Raw genomic sequence first — 12465 nt, forward strand, 5'->3', positions numbered from 1 at the left:
ATTTTTAAATAAGATTTTTATGAAAAAATATTTTATCATTTTTATGGCAGTAGGTGTAAAGTGTTATAACTAATGCTTTTTCCCTTTTCTTGTAACCCTTTTATTTGGACATATTTCACTACTCTACACTTTGAATTTGCCTACAAATTAGTCCCTAAAGCATTAAAAAAAAAAGAGTTAAATCTCAAAGTGGTCCATGAACTTGCACTCGAGCCTCAAAGTCGTTTCTAAACTTGCATTGGCCCCAATTTTGTCCCCGAATTTAACACAGGTGGCTCATGGTCATCTCTAAAGCATTTTTCGGGAAATATTCCTAAACGGCACGCTGACGTGTATGGAGAGGCGCCACGTTGGAATGGTAATGGCTATCTGACGTGGGTGTTATCATTTTTTAACTCAATTTAGTCCCTGAATTATTTTATAACCATAATCCCCAATTTATTATTAGAAACCACTATGTTTCTTCTTCTCTGTTCTCCTTCGTCTTCTCTGCCATTGTTGAATTGCCATGTATCAACCTAGTTCCAAGCCCATGTATCAACCACCCTAAAACTATCGAACCCACCCAAAAGGCAACCTCTACCATTTCGAACCCAATTTCTATGGCTGCTATCCCTGTCCCACCCAACCAAGACATGGACTATACTCAAGTATCAGCTGCAACCACTAAATCAACCCCAATTTTCAAATGAACTCCAACACCAAATCACATTTACATAATTGTATATGCCATTGTACCAGTGGAGAACACAGATAATTGGAGGTGGTTCCTTGAGCTACTGCATGAGGATCTAGGGAGCTACACTCAAAATGGATGGTGTTTCATTTTAGACATGCAGAAGGTAACGATATCTTTGCTATATACTGATTATTGTATTTTAGTAAGGGTTGAACTCTTTAGGTTGATGTATTTTTTGTAGCCATGTTTTGCTTTCATGATTCTGTTTCTATATCTACTGGTTTGTTTCACACATTGTTGTTGCCTGTATTGATAGAATGGGATAGGAGTAGAACTTAATAAATCGTGGGGATAAATTTGTTGTCACTTATACATGTGCAGGGCTAATTTGATGTCACTTATGTATGTGTAGGGACTATTTTGATGTCACTTATGTAAGGTGAGGGACCATTTTGGGTCCCGATATTGTAAGTTATTAATTTCAGTGGTTTTGTGTGCAAGATCTACTACTCAAGAGGGATTCGTTGAGGGAATGATGAAAATTCAGAGAGCTAAGAAGGAAGCATGTGAGTACCTTTCCAAATGGAGAAGAGATGCATGGAGTCGGGCCTTCTTTCCTACCCAACCAAAATGTGACAACATATGTAATAATGCTTGCAAAGTATTCAATGCCAGAATCAAGGAAGCAAAGGCCAAACCAATTATCACACTACTCGAGGAGGTTAGAATGTATATCATGAGGATGATAGCCCAGAATACAATGAAATTCAGGAACCATGTTGGCTTACTGCCCTTGTTCAAACCACCAAGAAAATTCAAGAAATGACTATTCGCTATTTTCTGTTGAGACATTTTGGTTTTAGACATTGAATTTTATGCTTTCTTAGATCCATGTGTCAGGTGTATGTGTTTTGGATTGTAAGTTAAATGCTCTGTGTTGTCTTTTGATGGTGTCTGGCTCAACAATGGCAGAGAAGACGAAGGAGAGCAAAGAAGAAGAAAGAGAGTGGTTTCTAATAATAAATTGAAAATTAAGGTTATAAAATAATTTAAGGACTAAATTGAGTTAAAAAATGATAATAGCCACGTTAGATAGCCGTTACCATTCCAACGTGGCATCTCTCCATACACGTCATCACGCTATTTGGGAATATTCTCTAGAAAATACTTCAGGGAGACCGTGAGTCACCTTTGTTAAATTCAAGAACAATATTGAGTCCAATACAAGTTTAAAGACGACTTTAAAGCTCGAGTACAAGTTCAGGACTACTCTCACATTTAACTCAAAAAAAAAAAATCATACAAACAATTTCCACTATCAATAATAAAAGTTGTCATTGTGATACCAAAGTATTAAAAGATCTTTTGGGAAAACTCATTTTGATAAAACAACATGATTGTTGTTGCCTTATTTTAGTGATGCTGTCATCCATAAACGTACCACGCCTCCGTCATTGTAGTCATTCTAATAACCAATTGCAACTACTCTAACTGTTAAACACATACCGTTGGTCACTTTACAAAATTTGGGCCATTGATGGAATAACAGTTTCAATAGTTTTCAGTATTAATCTCAAAGGCATTTATCTTTTGTTATTTAGATAAACCAAAAATGGTGGATAAGGATGAAAATGAAAATAAAAATGAGAATGAGAAACAAGAAGATGAAAAGAGTGGATTTTTTCATGCGGTGAAGGATTTCATTCATGACGTTGGGGAGAAGATCGAGGAGGTAGTTGGGTTCGGGAAACCAACTGCTGACGTGGCCGCAGTACACATTTCATCCATCAATGTTGACAAGGCAGACCTTGTTCTTGATTTGGTGATAAAGAACCCAAACCCAGTGCCAATCCCTCTAATAGACATAAACTATTCGATCGAGAGCGGTGAGAGAAAATTAGTTTCAGGATTGATACCAGATGCAGGTACAATACATTCACATGGAGAAGAGACCATACAAGTTCCTGTCACTTTGGCATATGCAGATATCAAAAACACTTATCATGATATTCAACCCGGAAGCATTCTTCCATATAGGGTGATGGTTGACCTAATTTTTGATGTTCCTATTTTGGGAAGGCTAACCTTGCCTATGGAGAAAACTGGAGAAATTCCAATTCCGTACAAGCCGGATGTCAATGTTGAGAAGATTCAGTTCGAGAGATTCTCTACTGAAGAGACGGTTGCTATTCTTCACATGAAAATAGAGAATAAGAATGACTTTGATCTCAACGTCAATGCGCTTGAATATGAGGTGTGGCTTGGTGATGTGAACATTGGAGGTGCAGAGCTACCGAAATCCGCAACGATTGAGAAAGGTGGAATCAACTTCATTGATATTCCAGTGACCTTTAGGCCTAAGGATTTTGGATCTGCAGTTTGGGATATGATTAGAGGAAGGGGAACTGGCTACACCATAAAAGGAAATGTTGATGTTGACACGCCGTTTGGTGCAATGAAGTTGCCCATCAGCAAAGTCGGTGGTACTACGAAATTGAAGAAGAAAAAGGATTGTGATGGTGATGATGACAATAAGGTTCTTCAACTTCTTTTCTCAATATATCTTCCTCATCACTTTCGATTTTTCATTTTTCCTAGTTTCAAGAAAGCTGAACACTATCTCATTTAAAAATTAGAGTAAATGCTTTCGGTCCTTAATCATTTGCTCCATGAACTTGGCATCCTCCAGCAAATATAAAAACTCAAATTAATTCTTATCTACTTTGATATACGTACGTTTTAGTCTCTGCAACAAGTTTTGAATAGATCACTTGCTAACGTGTTAGTCACTTTCTTGGTCAATTTCTTCATTATTGTAGGGACAAATTACTGATACATCAGCAAGTGATCTGTTTAAAACTAGTTGTAGAGACTAAAATGTACGTATATCAAAGTAGATAAGGACCAATTTAAGTTTTTATATTTGTTAGAAGATACAAAATTTATAAACAAATAATTAGAGACTAGAAAGAACATTTACTCTAAAAATTATTAAATAACTTAATAAAATTGACTAAATTATTATTTAACTAAAGATTCTCAACTAAGTTACCTGCACTTGAGTTTTTACCTTAAAAACAATGCATGATTGCATTCTAAATGTATTGGTTATTGATTTTTGTATGTGAATTTTTTTCCATGATATGTTAATTATTAGAGAGGAACAATAATAATCAACTATAAATATAAAAAAATCTAAAAATTATATTAAAAATTACAAAAAATGTAATAACAAAATTCAGATTGATCGGTTATGAGTTATTTTTTTATTATTATTCCCCAATTTTATTTTTACTTTTTTTAATTTAGGATAAATGACTATGCGAAAACCGTTTTAACTTGAATTTTAAATATACTATGCATGTTAATATTCATGAGTTGTATTGCCACTAAATAAAAATGCCTTCTTTACTACAAGATGAAATTTTTGGCTTTAGTATTTAAATATTCTTTTGAATTTCATGCACCAATCTTGGTATCCAATTCTTTCTCAGATATAAATTCCAATATAACATAAGATACCTCAACAATTTGTGTTATGTGTTCCCTTAGTGTGTTTGCTTGTGCCATAAAGTTAATTCCTCAATATTTCTTGGTGCAGGATTGAAGAACAATTTGCATCAAGTAATCAGCGGTTGTTTAATTTAGAAAACTTAGTTCCACTAAAAATTAAAATTGAGAAGAGACCTTGAGTATAATTCAAGGCATTACTTCTTAGTCCTGATGGTTGTTTAATTAGCAAACATGTCAAATTTTGACGTAAGAATTTGACTGTTGTGTTAATATTCATTGTGGATATATATAATAGTTGTAGCTTGGGATGATCAAATACAAAAGCAAGTGGTATATCAGGGATGATTCTCGTTTTGTCGCTTTATCCCGCTGCCAATAATGGAGTTTATATGATTTGGATTTGTGGAGAATGAATTCCTTCGTCTTTTGTGTAATTGAGGATGAATAAAGAATGATTCATCGCGCTAACAAATATGCTTTACACTAATAAGAAACGGACGGCTCTAATGTTTTTTTAATTCTTTATAGGTAAACTACGAAAACATGCACGTATTTTTTAAGGAAGTCACTCAAATAAAAACGTCTAAAACGTCTTTTTTTAAATATATTTTTTATTAATTAAAATTTAACACATATAATCGATTAAGCCGTGTTATTTTTATCAAAATTAGGGTAGACAAATTAATTTAACCGAAAAAATAATGAATCAAATCTTGAACCGGTCTAAATTAATATTATTTTTTATAAAAAATGAGTAAAATACTCTTATTATATATATATATATATATATATATATATATATATATATATTTTGAAAACTCTAAATCTTAATCATATAATAGCAGAGAAGTAAAGGGTTAGAATTTAGGATTTCTCAAAATTAATATATATATATAATAAGAGTATTTTAGTCGTTTTTTATAATAAAGGTATTGTAGTCATTTTCTATAAAAAATAATATTAATTTAGACAAATTCAAAATTTGATTCACTATTTTTTCGGTCAATTTAATTTGTATGGCATAATTTTAACAAAAAAAACCTAATTTAATCATTGAGTTAAATTTTAGTTACTAAAAAATATCTTAAAAAAAGACATTTTAAACGTCTTTATCTGAGTGGCTTCCATTTTTTAATGTTGATATCGATAAAAATATTATAAAAAATAATCTAAAAATGTGTTAAAAATGTTTCAATGTTTTCAGAAATTTGCACTATTAATAAAATAATGTGATATGACTTAAATATCATAATTTTACTTACTACATAAAAAAAATAATTTTTTTCACTATCTTTCTTTTTAACATAGAACTTCTTAGTTTAGAGATGTGTATTTTTGTTATTTTTTAAATAATTTAAAGATATTTATTTTTTGTATAATTTGAGAGTATTTTTGTTGAAAATGAATTGAAGCAAAAGTCACTAAATATGGTAGTTTATAATCATTATATTTCAATGTCTTTTCATTGAATTATAATTCCATTTATCTAATATAGCATTTGAAATTAAATGAAAACAAAACAAAATGATAGATTGAAGTCATCCATGTACAATCATGCTTGTATTTATTAACGATAAATCTTATTATAAAAATTTTATGCACTTTTATGTTAATTTAGAATTTTTTAATTTAAAATTTTACTATTGGTATATGGGTGATCGGTTTATTTATTTTGTTCTACAATTTATACATGTTTATTATTAAATTTATATAGTTTATTTCACAACATCTTTTGGTTACGCCAATATTTATAAATTAAAGATTTTGAGTGAAAAATAATTATTGATATCTTATTATAAATTGACGAAATATCTATTTCATAGTTAATTTGAGCAGATAAAACTCATTGCAGAATTATTTATTTTTTATTTTTTATAAGTATTGACATACATAAGAACCTAAATAAGTTGGGGGATTACCATATCATTATTCATTTATCTTTTAATCGAGTTATAACTCATTTTATTTTTTAAATTTAGCCTGGATCATATGATCGACAAACAAAGTTTTAGAGTTGTGATCTACTATCTCATAGTTCGGTCTTTATTGTACATTATGAGTCATAATTCGACTTTATTTGTCTTAACTTTAAGTTTGTAGCGAACAATTTTAATAACTATGTTGAATTTGAAAAACTTGAATTATTATGATGATCAAACATTATTAAAATATTAATTAAAAATTATTAATTTGTTAATTGCTTCCAATGGGTTGTTTGATATATTTGTTCAAGTGTGCAGGCAAACAATTTAGTTTCATATTGGGCCAAAAAGCTAATCAAGTTCACTTTGATTAATGAATTAATTTAGTCTTGTGCAAATTAAATATATCAAATGGCTGAATTTTGATCATTATGGCTGAATTATTATTATGTTGATTCGGCCAAAAATAGTACAGTAGTCCATTTTGGTTAAAATATTATTTTAGCAAATTAATTCAAACACAAAGTGGCTGAATTTTGAAATAAAGAAAAGCCCAAACCTCGGGTCCATTTTGATAAAAACAAATGATGGAGAAAGTGGCCCAAGAAAATTATAAGTTGATCACAAAACAAAGGGTTCATTTTGGATGAAACATGGTTCGGTTCCATTCACTTCGGTGGAATTCAAATTTTGATTTAATGGATTTGATGCATACTTCCACGGATTTCACATTCTTCATTTGATGGAATTCAAAATTTGATTAAATAGAGTTAATGCAGACATTGGTAACATGAGAGAGAAAATGCAATTGATTTGATGGTATTTAATTTTTACACGTTACAAAGCATGAAAGAGAAAAGTTGGTTTTAATTGAGTGTAATTGATTTTAATTTCCTTCTTTATTTTCTTTGAAAGCATTCTCTCTCTTCTCTCATCACTTTCGGTCATGTCATAGAAAAGAAGAGGAAGCAAGTTATCAGAATTATGGCACTGTAGAAGTTGAAGCTAGGCACAAAGAAGAAGCCATAGTGATAATGGCATCAAGAAAAAGAAAATCTGAAGTATGGTGTGGCTGAGATCTTTACCACAAAAGGTAAGATGTGGTGAAGTAATCTCAAGCTCTCCATACCCGAAAATGGAAGAGATCTATTTCGGTCAGAGGAAGAAAATCTCTTGAAGCATGGCTCGTCTCTACTTTTGATCAACCACCACAGGAGGTAGCTACTGTAGCTACGCGGAGGAAGAGGTAGAAGATTAGAGCAGGAGGAGCTGTCAAGCATCAAGGACTCATCAAGGGCTAGAAATCCTTCTTGGGGAGCAAGTCAAGATGGAAGACCCAGATTGATGAAGATTGGTGTGAAGGGATTACATAGAGGTAATTGCATGTTGGGTTTTACACATTCGGTTTTCTCTCCTCTCTCTTTGGCCGAATCAGTTTGTTGCATGAAGAAGAAGAAGTTGGCTCGTTTCAACCTTGGAGGCTTCCCCTTCTATAATAAGGGTGAACAACCAAGACTTGAGACAAGGAGTGAAAGCACACGTTCGGGTTCCCATAACTCTTGGAGTTGTTTATTCTTCTCCTTCATGTCTTTCATTGAATATTTCTTTTTCTCAGTGAGTCTGTCTGTGTTTCATTGGTAAAAGGCAAAATGTGAGGTTTTGTAAGAAAAAGCCAATGAGTGAAAAAAGGCAGAGAGTTAAAGAAAAAGCCATTATTATCTCAGAAATTCTTTGTATGTATTTCTGTTTGTTATTATGATCCTGAGGGGATTCCCTTGCAAGTTGAGTTAGCACTTTGCAGTTGAAAGCTTGGTAGGTGACTAAGTTAAGTTCAGGATTGGGGATAGATTTTGGACTTGTCTCGGATAGGAAGGGTAGTTCCTAGGGAGAAATTGGTGTCTGTAATCAAGTTTGATTATAGTGAAATTCCGTTACTGTTGTGATGGAGACTGGACGTAGGCTGCATTACACTTAGCAGCTGAACCAGGATACTTCTGGGTGTGATTCTCTCTTTCTCTTCTACTCCTTTTCTGTTTGTGTTTGTAGGAGACAAAATTGAAAAATATCTCCTAACCGGTTACGAGACAAAAAGAAAATGTCTCTTGACTTGACTAGTTATGAGACAAAAAACAGAAATATCTCCTGGAGCTATTCTAAAAAGCAGAAAATAACATTTAAAAAAAGAGGGCTAAAATTCAACCCATCTTCTCTTAGCCATTAATAACCATTAAACTATTATTCTGACTTAATGAGCAACCATCGTAACATCAATTCTACCTATAAATTCTATATTTATAAAATTACATCTATTTCTATATCTTAAAAAAGATCACAAGATAAGTGTTATAAATTTTATTTTATGTCTAACATTATATTTATATATATATATATATATATATATATATATATATATATATATAAAATTCTTATACCTCTTAAATACTTACTAATTTAAGTATTAAAGTATCTTTTACAAATATTCATTTACAGTCTTATTTGACATGGAATTATATTTTACTCACTCCACATGCATATTACAATAGCAAGACATGAATTATACTTTAAAAGTTCATTTACTTGCATAATTATCATACTATTATATCATAATGGTGAATAATTATACTAAAATTCACTTAATATAAAACCTTTTGATTATTCTACTATAACAAATCTTATTATTCTTTTATGATAGATTTAATTATTTTAGTAACAATTTTTTTTATTTAAAAGAGTATATGAAATTATACCTATAAATATATAAATACATATTATTTAATGATTAATTTTTTATATTTATAATTAGTTTAATACTAATAGAGGCAATATCTAAAAAATTTAATAACGAATAAACAAAATTTGAAAGATTGTTTTGACTATTTAGTCGATGTAATATTCCGGGGTAGATCCTTAGCTGCTAAGAAAATATTTTTCTTCCTTAGTTGTGTGAAAATCTTAACCCCTTAATCTGTATCGAATTTACAATGCTTAAGAATTAAGGAAAGGATATATTCGAATGAGAAATCAAATTCAAAACAATATGGAGAAATTGTTATCCACTACACACAGTCCACATTAATTTCAACAAAATAAAGGTCAACCCATAATCGAGAATCCAATTTACAATAAAAAATATAAAAATATATTTTTAAATATTAATAGTTAATTATTTATTAGAAATAATAAATTCAGATACTTCTATTAATCCTGTAATAAAAGTCAACGAATTATAATTTTTTTGTTATTTATAGTACCTCACAACTCGACAGATTAAAGATTAATTCGTCGTGGATCTAAATTTTATTTAAGAGTTTATCATTGACCAATACATTTTCTTAAACGGACGAATAAACCAATAAATTAATCACACGACCAACCCAAATTGATTAACAAATTATAATTTAAATGACATATTTTTTTCTCTCTGCTTAAAAATTTTGGATTCTGAGTGTCACTAATAACTTAAAAAAAAAATCGTGCAGCAGAATCGATGCTCAATGTTGTTGGGGCCCACAGCCAGATCCAAATAAAAAGAGAAGCCCAAGGCCCTAAATTCAGAAAGCAGAGAGAAAGAAGCGTAATGGCAGCAGTGGGTGCACCTCGCGAAGTAGCTGGAAACGAGAACAGCCTCGAGATCGATAGTCTTGCTCGCTTTGCTGTTGATGAACACAACAAGAAACAGGTTTCTTTCTCTCTCTTGCGAAGATCGCTTTCGCTTTGGTTTTGGTTCGTTTTGTGTGATTGATCATGATTAGTGTTCGATTTTGATTTAATTTTAAAATAATTTGGGTGGTTGTTTTGGATTTTTATCTAATGTGACGAATTAAATTGGGAATGATCATGCAGAATGCCCTTCTTGAGTTTAAGAGGGTTATAAGTGCTAAGCAGCAAGTTGTTGCTGGGACCTTGCACCACATCACTTTGGAGGCAGCAAGTGGTGATAGTAAGAATGTTTATGAAGCCAAGGTTTGGGAAAAGCCATGGATGAACTTCAAGGAGGTTCAGGAGTTCAAGCTTGCTGGTGATGGCTCCGATGCTTAACCAGGTATTTTATTGCACTACATGATTCCTCCTGCCTGCAATTTTCTTTTCAAGTAACAATTAAAAGTGCGTATTATTATGTTTGCAATTAGTTTGGAAACAAAGTTTGGAATGAAACAGAAAGATTCAGAGAGACAACGATGTTAAGTTTACAATTGGAAAAGTATCGTGTACCAATATATTATCTGCTAATTTATTGCCAACAATAATTAATTATTATATTTTAAACACATATTTAAGGAGACACATTCAGGAGATACATATATAAAGACACTTCCAATAGACACAACCACAAAGACACTTCTATTAAATACAGTCATAAACAAGAGTTGGCAGAAGTTGGCAGAAATGCTGTTGGTAACGTAGCAGGATTGGTTTACAATTAGTTTCTGGTCGAATGCAGGGCTTTATCATGTCATTAATTGTAATGCTTCTGCTTTTGATGGATTCCATCATATTGCTGCCTTAAAATCTGAACTAGAAGCTAGAGTGTGAGTTTAATTTCTTTCTAGTTGAAGGGAAACGGGGTTGTTGTGCTTTATGTCAAGTAAAGGTTCCTTTGAATCCGTAAGATTAAACTCTCATTGTCATTTTAATATTCGTTATGAATTTGCTGACATAGTCATGATGCATTAGTAGATCCATCTAATAGCAAGACTAACATAGCTTACAAAGTGAACAACTTTTGAAATCTTCAGAAACCCACGTGATGGTGCTTCTAAACTCAAGTATCAAAGTGAAACTTTACTCAACTTGAGCCTTTTGATGTAGAGCTCCTTAAGATAGGGCTATTCAGAGCCTCGACCCACGACTCTAAGGTCCAAAACATCTATAATAATGTGCTTTGAGAAAAGAGGTATTACCTTGTGAGAGTATGAGTTCATGTGCAAAGACATCACAGCCAAGCTTACCCCCTCTCAAAATATCTCACCAATTTTTTTTCTTTTATTTTCATCTTTCTTTAAGGGGGAAAAGAGAAAATGTTGCCTCACTATTGGGATTTTTTTAAATAAATAAGAATTTTTCTTATTTATAGACATGTTTATGGATCTTACTTAGTCCAGCAAGTTTTTGACTTTATCAGTGGTTAGCTTTAGCAGTCAGTTAAACTTTCATTGTGTTTTCAAATCTCCCTCAAATGAATGAGACAATTTCAAATCTAGTTTTACACTTAGGTTGTAGCTGGCTGGCTCACCTGGGGTTTTTAAATTTCTTCCTTGAATTTTCAGGTTATTGAAGCTGATGACTACCTTGGCTACAAGTTGAAAATATCAAGATATCAAAGCGTGTTATGTATAAAATAAATGATACACATTGACACCTATTTTACCTCGATGTAATATTTGAAGTCATAATTCATAACAGTGAGCGCGGTGTATGCATTTGGCAGCTTATGATTACCTGCCAGAGCTTTTATGTAATATTTTGATATGAAACAAATAACCTTACGCAAAGTCCACAAAATTTGACATTCTATGCTAAAATGCACTAAAATTAGTTATCAGTATATATAAATAAATTAAATCATACATGTATTTATATATTATACAAATATATTAGTGATCAATTTTAGTATATGAATAACAATTTTAAAATCGCATTACCTCACCCAAAGGAAAGGCGAGAGAACAGAGGGGGAGGTAGTATTAGGAAGTAGTATTATAGAATTTAATTCATCTAAGTCGCTAGCTATTCTGTTTAATGCTTAGTTTAAAAACGTGTAGCATTGGAAAGCATCACATCTCAAAATTTTAGAAACTTAATCCTAATTAATTTAGTATTAGTTTTTATTAAATTAAGGGTAATTATATTATACCATTGATTGTTGACAATAATTAAGTTCAGTTTATTTTAAATTAAATTTAAATTTAATTAGTGGCGTATAATTTATGGTTAATTTTTATATGAAACGTGAAAATAATTAATTTAAAACAACGATTAGTATCTAAGTTTTCTAATTCTATGGTATTTCTTTATTGTTTACATAATTTAAGGGCCAAAACGAGCCATTTATGTTATTTGTTGAAAGAATAATTCGAGTATATACAGAACAAACAACACTCAATCAAAAGTAAATATTGTTTATGTGAAATCCAACTCTTGAATTTTGACACTCTCAATAACGATAAAACTAGGCTATAGGGAATATAAAGATCACTCAAGAACAAGGAATAAAACTCGAGCTTCAATCTGTTTTCTTGCTTTCTTCCTTGGACGAAATCTTCATATGTAAGAATGTTGATATCTTCTTCATGGAGGAATACTTTCCCCTTTACATATCTTGGTTAAGACCGTTAGTATTGAATAAGAAAT

The 12465-nt window shown here is 31.3% G+C and overlaps 2 protein-coding genes across 2 annotated transcripts; both read left to right on the top strand.

Moving 5' to 3' along the window:
* Positions 1 to 2036: 2036 nt before the first annotated feature.
* Positions 2037 to 4655, top strand: LOC112798311 (uncharacterized). Its single transcript, XM_025841580.3, has 2 exons — positions 2037 to 3215; positions 4281 to 4655. The coding sequence occupies exons 1-2, from the start codon at positions 2292 to 2294 to the stop codon at positions 4284 to 4286; spliced, it is 930 nt and encodes a 309-aa protein (XP_025697365.2). The 5' UTR covers positions 2037 to 2291; the 3' UTR covers positions 4287 to 4655.
* Positions 4656 to 9233: 4578 nt separating this feature from the next.
* Positions 9234 to 11606, top strand: LOC112795552 (cysteine proteinase inhibitor). The gene is made up of 3 exons (XM_025837529.3): positions 9234 to 9793; positions 9958 to 10156; positions 11382 to 11606. The coding sequence occupies exons 1-2, from the start codon at positions 9602 to 9604 to the stop codon at positions 10150 to 10152; spliced, it is 387 nt and encodes a 128-aa protein (XP_025693314.2). The 5' UTR covers positions 9234 to 9601; the 3' UTR covers positions 10153 to 10156; positions 11382 to 11606.
* The last annotated feature ends 859 nt before the right edge of the window (positions 11607 to 12465 follow it).

The sequence above is a fragment of the Arachis hypogaea genome, chromosome 4 (genome assembly GCF_003086295.3).
Source record: "Arachis hypogaea cultivar Tifrunner chromosome 4, arahy.Tifrunner.gnm2.J5K5, whole genome shotgun sequence".
NCBI classification, from domain to species: domain Eukaryota; kingdom Viridiplantae; phylum Streptophyta; class Magnoliopsida; order Fabales; family Fabaceae; genus Arachis; species Arachis hypogaea.